Source organism: Mustela putorius, unplaced genomic scaffold (assembly GCF_011764305.1).
Source record: "Mustela putorius furo isolate JIRA1106 unplaced genomic scaffold, ASM1176430v1.1 tig00004036_pilon_pilon_pilon, whole genome shotgun sequence".
Classification (NCBI taxonomy): Eukaryota; Metazoa; Chordata; class Mammalia; order Carnivora; family Mustelidae; genus Mustela; species Mustela putorius.
In genome coordinates, this window is record NW_025422172.1 from 70,628 (window position 1) to 89,279 (window position 18,652).

An 18,652-nucleotide genomic window follows, 5' to 3' on the forward strand; every position below is an offset into this window, starting at 1 on the left:
TCCTCTCCCAGATGCTCCCCTGCCCCATGTCCTGGAACACACCTCACCCATGCCCTGTCTGGTGACACGCTCCAGCCACTCCATCCCCCCCGGGCTCAATCACCCAGACTCTCACTGGAGCAACCAGACCCTGCTCCAGGCCAGCAGAGGTGCACAGGCCAGGCCACTCCTCTCGGCTTGCTCCCTGTCCTTCCTGGCTGAACCCCATCCTCTCAGGGACGAACCTCCAAGGACAGTGCCAGTCAGTGGGTGACAGACAAGTGTTCATGCAGATGGAGTTTTAGTGGCAACAGCAAGAGCCACATGAACTGTGTGAGCAAGAGAGGCCTTTACAATGCACATCGGCTGCTCATGGAAGCTGCAGGATGGACAGAGCCTCAACCAGGGCCTTTGGCACTGGACAGAGCTCATCCACACCCTCAGGATCTTCTGGCTGTGACCCCCTGACCCTGCCAACCCCAACCTTGGTATCCCTCAAATTAAGCTTGTGTGAGAGACGGGGCCGGGCTTCCTGCTGACACCCCTCCTCTCCCACAGAGTCGGGTAAGGGGGAGTCCCCTTGATCTGACGCTCTAATAGAGGTCGTCGTCAGTAACTCCGGTCTTGCCCGCCAGAAGATGGAGCTAACCAGGCACACAAGATAGATCCTCAGAGAGAGGGCATTTGGGGCTCTCCCTGCAGGAAGAGAGAGAAACACCAGCGAGTGGGACTCCGTGAGAAAGGGGAGCTCTGAGCACTAGGGGAGGGGCGGCCGTGGGCTGTGCGCTGCCTTACTGGCCAGGGGCTCAGGCTTCATGTTGGCTTGCAGGGAGTGCCCAGGCTTCATCCCACCAACAGGTCCATCAAAAACCAAACTGACCTCCATCAAACATTTTCAACTTCAGCCACGAAAAGGCTCTGGGGCCCTGGCAGTCAGGGAGGCCTAAGGCGCGATGTACCAATGGTTCCACAGTGGGGGAAGAGTGGGACAGGCGTGATGGAACTGGGGGGCAGCTCATTTCCCTGCTTTGGGGAGAAAGAGCCCCATCACAAGGCACCCCAATATTTGTTCTAAAAACAGGTGGCAGCACAGCGGGCTCCAGCTTGCCAGTCTCCACACGGAAGACTGTCCATGTCCAGGACACTAGCTCTGGGGGACGTCCTGCCCCAGGGCTGGCCTGGGTCTGATGGGTGAGCACCAGTGTAGTGGGATCCCATACTGGCGGGCAGGAAGGCTTTCTGGAAGGACGACTGGGTCAGGGGAGTCTGGATTGGTAGGCTGAAGGGACACAGTAGGGCAGAGGCCCAGAGCCCAGGACGGCAACGTGCTCCCAGGGGGCTACTCTGAGCAGGTCAAGCTGAGGATTACTGAGTATCTTTTGAGAGCATGAATCATAACAGTCAATCCCCCTAACAGCCCATGAGGAAGGGCAAAATGCTGTCTCTGTTGGACTCCGAAGGAAACCAAGGCTTTTCCTTTCTTTTCTCTTTCATTCATTTCTTGGGAGATGAGTGAAAATTTTATCAGGAAACAGATCATTATTAGATCTATTCTTGGAAACTTCTGTTTTAGATTTAGGCTCCAATTTTTTAGTATGAAACATTTCAAACCTGTAGGGAATTTCAGAGAGCAGTACAATGAACACCCATCTATCTTTGTTGTAGAGTCAGCAGTTATTAACATTTGGTCGCATTTTGACTGTTGATCTATCTTTCTATAAATTTTGTTGTTGTTGGATCTTTTGAAACTTTAATAGGATTTTTATAAAAAAGTTAGGACACTATATAAAACTTTAAAGTCAATAGATCCCCAGGAATAAATGCAAGACAGAGGTCAACTGATCATATATAGGCTTTAAATCATAATTTCTTTCTTGGTTATTTCAGAGGATCAGACCATATATATTGCGGATCCACTTAAATAGACTTAAGATTCCAGCTTCTTTTCTATGTTAGAACTTCTCAAATGATGCTTCTCAGAGTTATCCTGATCTGAGAATACCACGGAAACAAACTTCTTTAGCCATTTTAATGCAAGTTGAAATTAATTTTTTTTTTTACAATGCTATTGCCTTTTGGATTATTCAGTTTGCTTCTGACATTAGCAACATCAACATACAGCCAGTAACTCTGCAAAAGATGGTTTTCTTAGCATGATTCACATAATATAAAACAACAAAGGGAAGGAATGTGGTTTGTTGCATAATTTAGAATCTGAATCCTTTGCTTCCTCCTTGGAAAGTGGTAATTCCCATAGAATGGATATACAGATTCAGGTCCCCCAATGTCAAAGAGGAATATGGGAAACATCCTTTGGAATAGAATGTGTTATTGTAAATAAGGACAGTTAAGCCAAATGACTGTGCTGCATGGTTTTGCCTGGATGCATAGACTTTAGGCTTAAATAGGCATGAAATTTACATGGACATTTTACATCAAGCTTTCCATTTAATAACCACATTGCTGGCTTATAGAAACTGCTTTCTTTGGAGTTCTAGTTCTGTAGAATAAAGGAGGTAAACTGTTTTCTTTTTGCTAAAATGACAAGCATAAGAATTTATATGAGAAAAGATCTTTGAGGTCCAGTCTTACACTCGGTGTATCTGGAGCCATGTTATAGACTGTAATACTGCTGTTCATTAAGTAGTCTGCTTTCCATCCCTGCAGCGCTCCTCTCCGTGGCAGCTCAGGGGTTACTTCTGCACAAGTTAAACTACTCTGCCAGATGCAAGACAAAAATGCCATACAAAAACTTTTATGAAGTTAAAGGAATACTTTATCAATTTGAATGGCTCCCCCCAAACTCAAACTTTTATCTAACTCAAATTTCTCACTTTCTTTTATAAACTTATATTTTATTTATTTAGCTTTTTAAAAGTAGACTTCACACCCAACATGGGCTTGAATTCACAACCCTGAGAATCAAGAGCTGCATGCTTTACCAACCAATCCATCCAGGTGCCCTTGATAAACTTATTTTTAAAACTGTTTAAGATTTACAGAATGATTGAGAAGTTAATTCCGATATGGCCCACATCAGTTTCCCTTATTATGAATATATATTACTCCCTACTACATTTTTACATGCACTTTCCTTCCAGCTAACCTTACATGTTTTATTAATCAACATATAAACTGTATGTGCCAAGCATTTTTTTACAATATTTTGTTTATTTATTTAAATGACAGAGAGATCCTGAGAGAGAGCACCAGCAGGGGGGAGCAGGCAGCAGAAAGCAGAGTGAGAAGTAGGCTCCCCGCTGAGCAAGGAGGCTGGTGCTGGGCTCCATCCCAGAACCCTGGGATCGTGACCTGAGTGGAAGGCAGACACTTAACTGAGCCACCCAGGTACTCCTAGGCCAAGCCTTTTGAACTTACTAATTTTATGTTGATAGTCTTCAAAACTTGTGGAAAGAATACACAATGGAATTAAAAGATGTTGGGAGCCACATTCTATCTTCCTCCAAAAATCATCTGGATCTTTTTTTTCCAGTCAAAATACCCTACATTTTTTCCTCATAGTCCTCTTATTAACCATCTTATAAGTTATCACTGATAATAGCATTTTCTAGATCACTGAAGCTCTAAACCCTCGATATTTCATTTTTTCCTCCTCCTGTTCAGTCACTATGAAATTTTTCTTTAAATTACAATTCAAATGCATCACTTTTTAATTATTCTTATGGTGATATCCATAATATCTAAAATGCTATTTAGGTTTTTTAATTAAACACACACAGAGGTAATGTGTAAGTGCTCAGGCTGCCATAACAAAATACTACAGTCTGGGTGGGAACCGAAATTTCTCAGAGATTTGGAGGCTGAGAAGTTCAAGATCAAGGTGCCCAACAGCTCTCCTCTTACCTAAGAAGGCTGCCTTTTAGCTGTATCCTCAAGAAATGGAGAATAGAGGTCTCTAATGTTTCTTCTTATGAGGGAATCAATCCCATCATGAGGGCCCCACCCTCGTGACCTCATCTAAACCTAAGACCTTCCACAGGCCCTATTTTCAAACACCATCCCATTGGAGGTGAAGGCTTTAACACATGAATTTTAGAGGGACAGGATTCAGTCCACAGGAGGCAGCAATGCCCAACCTCAACACTAGAAAAAGTGCTGCATTAAGAGGAATTGTGAGGCCCGAGCTTAGATTTGTCTTATGGAGGACGAATGCTAGCCTAAAGGCCACTGGTGTTTCATCAAGGCAGTGCAGGGGTGAAAATTGTGTTTTAGGAGAGCAAATCTGGTGGTTGCTTATGGGATGAATTTTACTGGAAGAAATCACAAGTAGGAAAACCATTTGCGGGAGTAATGTAACAATCTCTGAATAAAGACCCACATTATGATGACAGCACCTTAAATGCACCAGATATGAAGCTTCTCCTGATGCTTCTATAAGAGGGGATCTCTTCCTTAAATCTACATTTTTCTTGTGTTTAGGGGTTGCTCTTGGAACTCTTAAATTCCGCACTATATTGTGTTTGTTTCTGTACTTAGCCCTTCCACCTGGCAGTTCCTCTGGTAGGTAGCAAAGAGGCGTCAGAGCAATGCAAAACCCAAAGCCAGGAGGCAGCCATCGCCCCGATGGGCCTGGAGACCCAGACTCCTACCCAGCAGGATATGCTGCAAAAACTTCGTGGACTTGACCACATCGCTTGACGTCCAGGGGGTTTGCTCAGCGCCACCAACGGGATCGGCCACCCCCCCACCAAAGGACGCTCTCTGAGCTTCCTGGCAGGCAACTCGCAATGACTGCGCTTATCGGGCTCCAAAAGCTGTGGAGGGGATGAATGAATTGCTCTCGGTTCATTTCCGAACTGTCAGGGAAAGACAAGCTACTCCTCCTCCTCCGGGAAGGGACGGCAGCCGACCATGGACTGAGCGCGCCTCCGTTCCTCTAACAGGGCTTGGACTGCTCAATAGGGCCCCCCCCCCCCACCATTGGGATTCCACGCATCCTTTTACCAGTAAGGAAAGACATAAGCAATAATATTCAACAGGCATGAAGTACAGATTACATCAACAGGTATGCAAATACAGAACTAAGGGAACGGTTTTGCTGTTTAACGCCAAGCGCCTACCCTTTAAGAGCACCGGAGTCCCACCCCTCCAACCCCGCTCCCGACAACCCCCCGGCCCCGCAGCCCGCCCCCGCTTAACCCCCCCTCCGCAGCCCACCCCCTCCGCTCCCCCCCTCTGTCCACTCCCTCCCTCCCCCCGCAGCCCGCACCCTCCTAGGATGCCCTGCGCCGGCGTGATCCACTGCTCCCATCCCAGGTTGCCTTGCGCGGCGGGCTCGCTCCCGGTTACGTGCGCGCGGCGGGAGCCGGAACGTGCTCTCGGGTGGTTGCCCCACCCACCTCGGCCTAGTTTGTTCAGCCTCTAGGTCTTGAATTTCCCGCCAGGTTGCGGCTGGGCAAGAGCGATGCTGCCTGGCCCGCCTTGGCTTTGAGGAGAGAGGAACGTCCAGAACCCCTGCAGCTTCCTTTCGGCGCTGAACCCCGCCCGCCATGTCCACGGGGTTCTCCTTCGGGACCGGCACGCTGGGCTCCACCACCGTAGCCCCCGGCGGGACCGGCGCAGGCGGCGGTTTCTCCTTCGGGACGGGGCATCTCGGTAACTGCGCTTCTGCGCCTTCCCGGCCTGGTCCTCTCCGTGAGATCCCGTGGGTGGGCCCGTCCCTCTCCCTTCGCGCCGGGTTCCTTTCTAGTGGGTCTGCGAAAGAGAAAGACAGACTTGCGCAGCGCCAGCCTCATAGTCCTGCCGTTCGGGGGCCTGGTCGGGAGGGTGGTCATAGGGTTGTGAGTCCCCAGAATCCACAATGGTTCACCCAGTGTCCCTGTCCAGTGGGGTCTGGCTGGGTGAAAGGGCCTGGGATTTCACGCTGAGCCCTAGCAGTGCGGCAGTCTGAGGCACAGAAGGAATGAACGACATTGTGGGTCATTCTGGGCTTTCAGAAAAAGACAATAGAAAAATTTTAAGGGGGACAATTAGAGTTTTATCGCTGATAATTCAGAATTCATTGCAGGATATACGGCTTTGGACATTCCACTGCTTTAATGATTTCGTGGTATTCTAAACGAGCTCACCTCTTGGTACCTCATGGAACCCTGTCCTTTTTTACTGCAGGTTTTAGTTTTAAATACGTATTGCAGCATTTCTTGGTGGTCATTTTGAACAGTGTGCGTAGTAGTATTCGTGAGTGTTATGGTGGAATGACTCACACTGTCTTCTAGTTACACTGAAAACTGTAGGTAGCATATTTATCGTTTTTGTGCAACCTGCTAAAGCACCGCTTCAGGCGATGACGAAATAGAGCCAGCAGAGGTTTAGAAAAAGACATTAATAATAGTTAAAGGTCATTTTCATGGTGAGAGATTTCATTTTTAGAACTTCATCTTTTTAAGGTAAAAGGGGAGGAGTTCATTACATCAAGAAGTGTGCATAGAAAATGTACAAGGTATCTATTGCCTGAAGCTTGAGGGATGTCATTATAGAGTAAAAAGCCAAAAGTATCTTACTTATATTAAAAAGGGGAGGTACAGGGGCGCCTGGGTGGCTCAGTGGGTTAAGCCTCTGCCTTCTGCTCAGGTCATGATCCCAGGATCCTGCGGTTGAGCTCCGCATGGGGCTCTCTGCTTAGCAAGGGGCATACCCCCTGCTTCTCTGCCTACTTGAGAGCTCTCTCTCTCTCTGTCAAATAATAAATAAAATCTTTAAACAAAATAAAATAAAATCCATGATAAACTGAGACACAGGGCCAGCTCCTTTTTTTTTTTTAAGATTTTATTTATTGATTTGACAGAGAGAGATCACAAGTAGGCAGAGAGGCAGGCAGAGAGAGAGAGAGAGGAGGAAACAGACTCCCCGTCGAGCAGAGAGCCCTATGCGGGACTGGATCCCAGGACCCTTTTTTTGACCCCCTACTCAGTGTTGATGACTGGTTTCAAGTTCTGTTCCCCTCACAGTGATTGCCTGGTGTAATACATTGTATAAAATGAGTTTAGTTGAATTTATTAAGTTCCTAATGATGACAGTAATAACATTTATTAAGTGAAGTTAATTCACCATGCATAATCTTTCAATCTTTTGCAAAAAATCTGTTAAGTGGGCACAGTTATTAACATTTTGCATATGAGGAAACAGAGGATCAAGAAGGCTAAGTTATGTCACACAAGTCCCAGGACATTGGAGAGCTGTCACTGGAACCCAGCCATAACACCGCTACCTCCTTAAATTGCAGTGTCCCAGACATAAGCTTTTTAAAACTGACCTTGACTTCTCTTGGGATTATGTCTTGGAAGGGCAGGCAGGATAGAATAAAGATACCTATATAGGATGAATGGGAGCTCCCATTATGTTATGTGTTATAGTCTCTTTTAACTCTCCTGTACAATTTTTGGAGTGTTAGGTTGTTGAGACATTTTGATTATTTAATAATTTGTTCTCCCACTATAGATAGCAAATATGAGCCCCTGAGTTTTGATAAGAACAGTTGAAAGTCGTGAACTTTGTTCACATCACTTGCTATCACCAGCTGTTCTTTTTGAGCTTTCAGAAACTCTGAAGAGAATTTCTGCTTATGAACACATAATCTGGATAGAGGGTGATTTTTACTTTGTATTTTCCTCTTGCCAGGTTATGTTTAGTCCTTTTCCTCTTCTCTCCCCTACCCCAGTTCTTGATGCTGTTTTGGTGACAAGAAAAGTAACTGTATCCCCCGTCCCTGCCTAAATCCATGAATATGGTGATAAAGCAACAGAGAGGTGGCAAAGATCACTTAAAAGAACTTCTCTGAGTATGTTTTATTTTTCTTTATTTAGTAGTTGGGAAAGAACAAATGTATTTAGAAATATGGACTATACGTGAGTCATTCAAGAGGAAAATGATCCACATTCATAGGACTTCTCTGTGGCCATTTTAAAATATGCTAACTGTCAATAAAACTTAGAGAAGGAGAATATGTGATACTGTTTATGATTTCCTTGGGATCTGAAATCTTTTGTATGTGACTTATTTTTAAAGAGAACAGGAGACTATTTGAATTGGGTTGGTTAAAAATAAATTGATAGTTCTTTTTGTATTCTATGGCAATATATTGAATATGTGAAAAGAAAGAAGGTGTTTAACCTTGAAGAGTTAATTTTTATTTTTCTTTAGGAAATACTGGCTCCAGTAGACTTTATTTTGTGTTCTTTATAAATAAGCAACCCTTCAGTGGGGCTCAATTTTAGAACTCTTGGAAGCACTGCAACTCCTGCCACGACATCTGCTCCTTCAGGTGGTTTTGGAACCGGGCTCCTTGGATCGAAACCTACCACTGGGTTCACTCTGGGAGGAACACATACAGGTAAGGAGGATTGTCACATTTCAGGGAGTAGCTATGGGATATTCTTTTTAAGGTTCTGGCTTATATCTCTGCCCTTTATAGGGATTGTCAGACCTAAAAAATGGTAAATATTAAGATGAAAAAATATATAGGGATGTGGACTTAAGGGCCAGTGGTAGGCCTAACATTGGTTATGATCTATTCTAGTGTAAATGAAAACACCCATTTAGGGGTTCTTGGATGGCTCAGTTGGTTAAGGGTCTAACTCTTGATTTCCACTCGGGTCATGATCTCATGCTTGCAGAATGAGACCTTCTTTGGGCTTTAAGCTCCTTGGGGAGTCGGCTTGAGATTCTGTCTCTATTTCCCTATCCTCCTGTTGCATACTGCACCCCCCTCCCCCAAGCTCTTTCTCAAAAATAAATAAATCTTCAAAAAAGAAGAGAAATGAATTTGAAGAAATGTGATTTTTTAAAGAAAGATTTTATTTATTCATCAGAGAGAGCGAGAATAAGCAGGGGGAGCAGGAGGCAGAGGGAGAGGCAGGCTCGTCACTGAGCAAGGAGCCCATTGCAGAACTTGATCCCCGGACCCTGGGATCATGATTTGAGCTGACGCAGCCACTTAATCAATTGAGCCACGCAGGCATCCCAAGATCTCTTTTCAAAATAACTTGTTTTTTGGTATACTTGACACAATGAAGATATACCTCTTTAAATATAAAGAATTAATTTAATTTATTTTTAAGATTTTATTTATTTATTTGACAGACAGATCACAAGTAGGCAGAGAGGCAGGCAGAGAGAGAGAGAGGGAAGCAGGCTCCTTGCTGAGCAGAGAGCCCGATGTGGGGCTCGATCCCAGGACCCTGAGATCATGACCTGAGCCGAAGGCAGCATCTTAACCCACTGAGCCACCCAGGCGCCCTAAGAATTAATTTAATTTTTACAAGAGAGTATATAATGCAGTGTTTCACCTTAGTGAAGATAAATCAAGTTTACCAATTTGGACGTTAATTTAATTTAGTATATATAGTGCAGTCAGCATCCTTTCTTGCTATAACATTATAATTTACCTTCCTAAGAGACGTTTTAAGTTTTTATATTATTAAAAGAGTTGTTTCGATGGGAAAAGGGCAAGAGGTCAAGGTTTCTGGTAGACATTTCGATAATAAAAATCTGTTTTTTAATACTTAAAGATATTTGGTTATTAAAAATATGTGTCAGTAATGCTGCCATTTCAAAAGCTTATTTCTTTATTTACTCTTTATTCTGTACCCACAGGGCCTCTTGGTCTCTGTTACCACTTTATGCATTGACATTCCAGCTTTGATTAAAACTTTTCACAGCCACACATAGAAAATATAAGAACTGCAGGAATGCGGGAGCCTCCAGTGAGCTCCTTGAAACGACTTTGTGTGCCAGTGTTGGCTTAGAGTAGCTTTTTTTCTCCTTGCCTAATGTTGTTATAAACAGTAGTCGTTTGCATTTATAAATCTTATTCCCTATATAATTATATATAGCCGGTAATATGAAAACCAGTGCTCTAGGAAGAACGTTTCTATTAGCGGTCATGGTAGAAGATACTGGTTGTTGTAGTATCATATCCTGAGGATGACTCTAAGTCTTGCCCTTGTAATAACCCCCCCAAAATGTCATCTGCCATTGATGATTAAATTTTATTTCTCTTTTTGTCCCCAGGCATAGCAACAAGTATAACTATAGGATTAACTCTGGGTAAGAATTTTTGGAGGAAAGATCCCAGATCTGTGGTTTTCTTCTCTTCTCTTTCTTATTATCTCACAGAGCTGGGGTATAGAAGGAAGCATGTAAGGAACCTAATAGATCACAGACACTGACTCATTATACAGCCTTTCAGTACTGGAGTTTTTAAAAAAGTCAATGACTGTTTAATTCAGGAAAAAAAACTTTAAATACAGCAATGGTTTTTTTCCTCTGGAGGTTTATTTTACATTGTATTTTTATAGTCATTTGAACCCTTTTAATGGAAAAAAAAAAAAAAAAGCAACAAACTCTAGACCAGAAGTCTTAGAATTAAGCCCTGGTTGTAATTCCAAATCATTGTGAGGTCTTAGGTAGTCATGTAGTATCTGGCAGCTTTTGGTTATCTGTAAAACAAGGGTAGGACTGAAAAGTTTTTGTATTTCTTTTCAGCTCAAAAACGCCATGGTTCTCTGTAGCGATACGCCAAAGGGAATGTGAGCAAGTAGTATGACAGTTAATAATGTAAAAGGAAATGAATGAATGAAAAGATAGAATGGGAACTCAGTTAAAGTTAAATTTATTAATTTAATTAACATTTGAAGTAAACTAAAGATTGGTGGACTTTGTTCATTTGGATGCTACTCACCTGTGACCCACAGAAAGTGTAATCCATCTGTTCACTACAGGAGTTTTGGACAGGATTGGCTTCTGGGCAAGCAGTTGGATTCTCTTCTTTTCTGAGATTTTAGAACACATACAGGATTTCAAAGCACTGTACGCGGGCAGGAATTTCTGGTTGTGGTAAGGGCAATCCAGAAGTTTAATTTCTGGCAGCTACTTCTCTCAGTGCCTTTAGGGAAAGCCAAAATGCAGGTCATTATGTATTTCCTCATTTAATAGTTTGGAATAGCTACTACTTCCTAACTTGGCCTTGAGTATACATAATGCTTTGAACATGTAGTATTAGCTGTGGTGTGGTGATGGTACTGGTGGTGCAGGTGGTACTAATGATGTCAAGAGCATCAGCATGAGTATGAGTAAGGCATTCAGTGGGTGATAAGGTGAAGCTGACTGGCAGGTATAGTAACATGTTCTTGTATGACCTGATAATTGCTCTAACATGTATGAAAGGCACAAAGAGAAGTAGAGGAAGATAAGAATAGAAGTTTATTTTGGGGGCAGGAAACATCATTCCTGATGGAGACGTGCAACAGCCCAGTCATAAGGGGACTCAGGGAAGTAGGAAAAGTACTTGGTTAGAATTTAGGATTCAGAAGTGGGAATGGTAGGGAGAGAGGGGGTGTGAAGAGCAGATTGGAGGTAGATAGGAAAGGTGGTTGTGTGTCACGCCTTTTGACTCTAGGGTAGAGATAGTATAGAGCTAATGAGAGCCTTCAGTCAGAGAGAATCACCAGGGTATTATTTTTTGTTGGTGTTCTCGCTTCTTCTTTTTTAAAGTAACTGAAATAATTCTAAGAATAGATTAAAGTTTAGAGGGACTGATAGCACAGAAACAAATTAAGAGGTTATATTTGTTCTTGAGAAGAAGATGACATGAGCTAAGGGTTTTGAGGATGCTCGTAATCCAGAGCTATTTCTGCAGTAGAATCAGCAGGATTCATGGCTAGTAGAATGCAGGAGAGAGAAGGGATGTCAGGGGTGATTATGGTTTCTGGCTTGAGCAACTGCGTGGACCACAGCAGGGGGTTTAGGAAACGTTTTGTGTACGGAGGCGTAGAGGCGGATAGTTAAGGGACATCCCGGTAGAGCTAACCAGTGGAGACTCGGGGTAGGTGTAGATTTAGGCCCGTGTTGCCCTAGCTGAGATTCTGTAGTTGGGAAGTATGGGAGCAGGCCTGGAGCCGTAGGCAGTATCATTTAAGAACTGAACAGAGGAAGGAGATGGACAAAAGCAGACTGGAAGGAGTAGCCAGAGTTGACAGAAGTACAGGAAGAGGAAACAGTAGAGAATGGTGGTTTAAATAGCGTTGGAGGGGAGGAATATTTTTCTGTTGAGTATAGAGCAAAGGAAGGGTAAGTGCTGTTTTAGGTAAATCCAGGGGTAGAACTGATACTGGATTTCAATATGACCACATTGATGGGACTTTTCCTTGCTTTTCCTAAGATCATAGCATCCTCTTTTAATTATTCACCATGATTTGGCTCCAACTTCTATATTTTCCTTTTTCATACCTACACACCTATGCTTCTAGCTACAAAAGTAGGGTCACGAACTTTTAGGGATCCTGATTGAAACCGGTGTAATACATATACAGTCATGGTAAAATAGGATTTGTTTGTTTGTTTGACACAGGAACGCCAGCTACTACATCTGCGTCTACAGCAGGTTTCAGTTTAGGATTCAGTAAACCTGCCGCATCTGCCACACCATTTGCTCTCCCTATTACTTCTACCTCAGCTCGTGGTCTTACTCTTTCCTCTGCTCTGACGTCAACTCCAGCAGGTGAGGCAGAATGGAAAAAGTCACGTTTTGTGGTTGAATTTTGTTTTGTTTTTGGTTAGTGAATATAGGGATCCACCTTATTCAAGATAACTTCAGTTTTGGAAAGTTTTTATTTTAATCAGTCTGCAATTAGGATCCTACAAAGATCATCATTGGCTTTAAAGCAGCAGGAGCCATCCTGGAAGTTGATCTCTGTTTACAGAGCAAAGCAGGGACAGGGTGAGAGGTAAAATGTAAAACTATTAATATACACTTTGTTTTCAAGGAGCATATTGGTGACAAGAAAGGATAAAGAATTTGCATCAGCCTAGCCTGCCTTAGGATTCATTCCATTTTGAAGGCGAATTTGGCATCTTGGATTGAAAACTCTTTATTATTCTCTGGAAACCGTTACCTTACCCCATTCTAGTGTTTTCTAGAACTCTTATTTGTGTCACTAGCGTTTGCCTTACGGTCTTATTTCTCTTTATTCTTAAGTATATGTAATTTTATCTTTAGCAAGTAGTTTTTTAGGAAAAACTAGAGTGAATTTTGTCATGGACGTGAGGGCTGTCTGTTTTGTATTTTCTCCAGTGTTCTTAGAAATGATGTTTCCTTTTGAAGCCTTTACCGTTTTACTTTCTATAGGATCTTACAGGATTTTCCGTAAATAATTTGGGCGGAACAACAGCTACAACTACTACCCCATCAACAAGCCTTTCCTTAGGGGGAGCCTTAGCTGGTTTGGGAGGTTCACTTTTCCAGAGTTCAAATACAGCCACATCAGGTAATTAATGGTATTCATATTCCAAAATAGTAAATATTTATATTTAAATTTACTTTATCTGTATTTTGACCTTTGGAACAGACCACTTTGTCTCTTTAACCTGAATGTTTTTGTTTCGTATGAAAACTGAATCATAAAATAATGGTTTTCATGCATAATTGGATATCTTAGCCATATTGTAGAAAAAAAGTTTTCTGCTTCTCAGTATTGACTGACTATATAAAGAAACAAAGAAGGGCCTGTTTAAGGATCTTATAAACTATTCTAGAGAAATTTATCAAGAAATGGTAGTTGTAGAGTCTTGGATCATTTGGTATCTAAGTTCGTGGCAAAACAACTTGACCCTTCAAGCCCTGGTTTTAAGAATGGCTTTCCATTACAGGCATCAGGAAAGGGTATTAGCATGCTTCAAAGAAAAGGTTTTAGAACACAAGTATTAAATTTATTCTAGTCAAGCAAAATACTAAAGTATCAATTCAATTGGCAGAGAATACTTCATATTTTCCATCTTGGATTGATTTTTCATTTCTTTCTTATTTTGAAATTAGCTTCATGTTAAGGATTCTGTCGATGTTTTGAGTATTAAGATATACTATAAATATATTTATATATAAATATAAATGAATGAATAATAGAGGAAACATGATACTATAAATAATGTAATATAATACCAAGTAGGAGTGAGAAGAGCTTCCCTCTGATTTGAAAACATTGTATAATTATCTCACATAGCAATATAATATCAAGAATTTCTCTTGAACAATTTATGTGTTAGGAAAAACATATTTTTTGGCATTGAAACATGTGAAAATCATAGCATTCCCAGTAATACAAAGGTTCATGTATAATGGCTATTTAATATCAGAAGTTTTTTTTTTTTTAAAGATTTTTTATTTATTTATTTGACAGAGAGAAATCACAAGTAGTCGGAGAGGCAGGCAGAGAGAGAGAGAGGGAAGCAGGCTCCCTGCTGAGCAGAGAGCCCAATGCGGGACTCGATCCCAGGACCCTGAGATCATGACCTGAGCCGAAGGCAGTGGCTTAACCCACTGAGCCACCCAGGTGCCCCAATATCAGAAGTTTTACTCAACACCTCCTAGGTGTCTAATACTTGGTCGTGTGGGAGAGATGAAGGAGTATGACCTAGTCTTTTCTATTAAACAGCTCTTTCATATCCTCCGTTCAGGTACTAAATTTAGTGAAGGAAGTCTGGGTCAGTGGAAGGGGAAAAAAGGAGTTGGTGAAGATAATCTGTAAAAATTTGTAGCATTCAGGTTTGCATTATCTTTCAGATACTTGTCTTTGTCACTGTAGTCTCACCTTGTAGGTATTCAAAATATCTCCTAATAACTGAATCACTGGATGACTGTAACATACATTTCTTTGTAGGATAAGTGTTTAAACATCTCTCCTAAAGAGTCCTATGAGAGCAAAACACAAAAATAACAGAAAGGGGAGGTGGAGGATTGTTTTTGTGTCTTTCTAATGAGTTTTTAGGCCTGCTACAATTTTTCTTAGGCTCTAGACACACGTCAGTGCTTGATTTATGGTTGTGCTAACTAAACATACCCCTGTATTTTTTTTTAATGGACATTCATTTAGCTATATTTTTTTTCACACATTGTCAGTATTTAAATCCACTCTTCATATATCCCCTGCTTTTATTCAGTACCTCTACTGTTTCCTCTGTTTAAAGTAAATAGCATCTGTCCAAAAAGAACCACCAGTTATGTGAGCTTGGTAATGCATGGACTTAGATGATTTACCAATGCGTGGTCTTTAAAATTTTGCTACTTGATTTACAAGCATACCTTCATGACTTAAGATTAACTGTAGTTTAGCCCCTTCAATTCCTTTTGTCAGTGAGGTAGGATTTAAATAAATGAAGTCTATTTCTTTCATTAAATTTTTTTTGAAAAAGCTTGGGAGTATGAAATTTGATGTTTGAACTGTAAGGCTTCTAACTCTCAGTTCTTTAGATTTCATGAATAATGAAACTATTTGCTTTATAAGATTTATAATATTTGCTGAAATCTTATATGTTTTATAATGATTTATAATGATTTTACTGGATTATTTTATTTTGTAATTTATTTATCTGTTACCAGCTTTCCTGAGGTATAATTGAGAAGTAAATGTAAGATATTTAAAGTGTAGAGTATAGTGATTTCATATATACGTGTACATTTAAAATGCCCATCAAGTTAATTAACACATCCAATACTTGATAATTTAAAAAGTATCCAATTACAAAGCATGACTAGAGGACAAGAAGTATTCACCTGGAAATATACAAACTAAAACTGCTTTTTCAGGAGGATTTAAAAAAAACAAGTAGTATGTTCACATTTATTGAATTAACAGATAAACTCTGACCTTTTTAGTAAAGACAAATTAATAGACCCATAAACACAGAGAACTGATGGTTGCCCGAAAGGGTAGGGAGGACAGGCAAAATGGCTGACGGGGAGTTGGTACAACCTTCCAGTTATGAAATCAGTCACAGGGATGGATATCATCCGTGGTATTGTAATAAGGTTGTATGGTGACAGATAGGGTAGTGCCACTTGTGGTGAACATAGCATGTATAGAGTTTTCAAGTCACTGTTGTACACTAATATGACATTGTGTGTCTACACTTTAAAAAATTACCTAAAACGTAAAGAAGTTAAAATTATATTATCCAGAGTACATACACCATTAAATCCCAGCTTTAGACTTATTCCATGTTATTTGCTTAAACCAATTATGAAAAAAATGGGATCCAGCTTGAAAGCATTTGAGAATTTTGTCCATTGAGGGAAAATCATTGTAAAGACTTTGTAAATTATATTTGGTTTATTTGTAGGACTTGGACAGAATGCTTTAGGCTTGACTTTGGGAACCACAGCAGCTACTTCAACTGCAGGCAATGAAGGTCTTGGTGGTATAGATTTTCGTACCTCATCAGATAAAAAGAGTAAGTAATGTTCTGTTCTAACAGTAACTTAAATTTCTATGTCAGTAAGATTTTTAGTTACATGTTCAGTAGTAAAGTTTTTACTTTTACATTTACTTTATATCTCACAAATTTTTTGTGTATTGTGTGTTTAAGATTTTCTTTTCATAGAAAACTGAATTTTGTTTATGCATACGGTTATGTAGCTATCAGTGTGTGTATTAATATATGTTCTTAAGTTGGGATCATGAACACATGTATGGTATATAAGTTGATACTTGAACAACATGCTTTGAACTGGTTAGGTCCACTTATATGTGAATTTTTTCCAGTAAAAGTGGAGTCCTGTAAATGTGTTTTCCTTACGATTTTCTTAATATTTTCTTTTCTCTATCTTACTTTATTGTAGGAATGCAGTATGTAGTACATATCACATACAGAGTGTGTGTGAATAGACTTTATATTGTCAGAAAACATTCTGGTCAGCAGGAAGCTATTAGTAAAGATTTTGGGGAGTCAAATTATGTGTAGATTTTCAACTGCCTGGGTGTTTAGGACCCTTAATCCCTGCATTGTTCAAAGGTCAACTGGATTGCTTTGTAACCTGTTCTTTATCATATGTTATATCGCCAATATTTGTCAGTTCAGTAATTCTTTAGGAGTGTTTTATTGCTGCTTAAATCAGCTTTATGAATCGATGCATCATTAATCAGCCGTCCTTCCATTATTAGTGTTTGTATTCAGTTCGTATATTCTAGGAAGTATCAACATATTGAGCATCTTTATGGGGAGAGGCAATGTGGTATTGTAGCTTAAGGGGATAGACTTGAGCTGAAATCTGGCTTCAGATCCCCTCCACTGTTGATAAGCTCTGTGACCTTGTTCAAGTTATTTATCCCTCTATGTTTAGTTTCTTTATCTGTAAAGTGGGGGAAAAGAACAGTAACTACTTGACATTGTTGGTCCAAGGATTACAGTTTATAAGACTTCAGTAGAGCCAGGCACACAATGAATGCTCTCTATGTGTTTGTTTTTCTTATAAATTTTCATTCATATTTTTGATTATTTTTTAAAGACAAATACCTAGAAACTGAATCACTGGCTTAAAGAGAGGGAGAGTTTTGGAGACTCTGGTAAATATTATAAAATTACTTTCTAGAAAGAGTTTACCAATTGATTACCCACCAGCCAGTATGAAAATGCCCTTCTCACTATGCTCTTGCAATGCTGAATATTCTTGTAATATTCTTTTTAAAAAATTACCAATCCAGATTCATTTTGAAAGATGTTTTAGTTTTGTTGATTCCCTGTGCATGATTTTTTGTTTGGTCTTGCATTGCCTCTTCTGCCTCTGATGAAAGCATGTTTCACGTATTGCATTGAATCCTCTGAAGAACTTAGAATGAGTAACAGATGAAGGAGTCCATATATCTGTGTAGGAATTTTTTATTTGGATGTGGTTTTTATTATGTAGACGATTCTAGGGTGAAGTACTGTTTTAGAAGCTGGCTATCCTAAAATCCTTTTAAACTTAGAAAATTTAGGATAACTTTGAATGAAAATTGATTTTTATTTTATATTATTTTTTTTTAAATTTTATTTGACAGAGAAGAAGAGACAGCTAGAGAGGGAATACAAGTGGAGAGTGGGAGAGGGAGAAGCAGGCTTCCTGCTGAGCCAGCAGTCTGATGCAGGGCTTGATCCCAGGACCCTGGATCATGACCTGAGCTGAAGACTGATGCTTAAGAACTGAGCCACTCAGGCGCTCCGAAAATTGATTTTTAAACATAGGGGTCTGTCTCTTGTTTTTACTTAGTTTTCTTTGTAGCCGCATCAAAATTAGAAGAAGTTATCATAGATGTTTTAGCAGCTTTTTTTATTTATCAGCTGAAGCAGTCTGGTACCCTTGAACTACTTTGATTTTAATTAGGAAACTGGTTCTCTCTTTATTGTAATTGCTTTTAGGCTCCACATGAAAGACTTGATTGACGCAAAGGAGTAAGAGAAATATAAGGAGTTAATCTCCCTTCGCCCCCCACCCCGCGCCACTCCACCTTCCCCCATTGTCTTCCTCTTGTGTTGTGCCTCAGAGTTGAACCCAAGGAGTATGTAGAATAAGTGCACATGACCTGATATAGCACATCCAGTTCCTTTTAACCTGCTATACGTGTCCAGGGGTTCTTTATTAATCTAAAGGATTTCTCTGTTTCCCTAGCAGCTGCATCAGTTAGCCTGGACCTGCTATATTGGGTTTGATAGATGAAGAGGGGTAGGAAGCAGTGGTCTATAAGTGGGGGCAGCATGGAGTAAGATCTAGAGACAAGGATGATCTTTACTCTTTTGAAGAACTGCTGGAAAACCGGCGAGCCGCAGCATGGGAAGATCAGATTCCAGATGTCATAAAGGGAAGGGCCGTGTATGTCATCTTAAAGAGTTTTGTAATTACACGGAG

General features: G+C 40.8%; 1 protein-coding gene across 1 annotated transcript in view; it reads left to right on the top strand.

The window, feature by feature from the left end:
* Positions 1–18,652, top strand: part of LOC123386944 — a 49,525-nt gene that overhangs the window by 7,100 nt on the left and 23,773 nt on the right. The window contains exons 8-12 of the mRNA XM_045072448.1: positions 5,433–5,595; positions 8,187–8,329; positions 10,009–10,044; positions 12,347–12,496; positions 16,111–16,221. Coding sequence (XP_044928383.1) covers positions 5,433–5,595; positions 8,187–8,329; positions 10,009–10,044; positions 12,347–12,496; positions 16,111–16,221 — 603 coding nt within the window. The remainder of the gene's footprint in view (positions 1–5,432; positions 5,596–8,186; positions 8,330–10,008; positions 10,045–12,346; positions 12,497–16,110; positions 16,222–18,652) is intronic.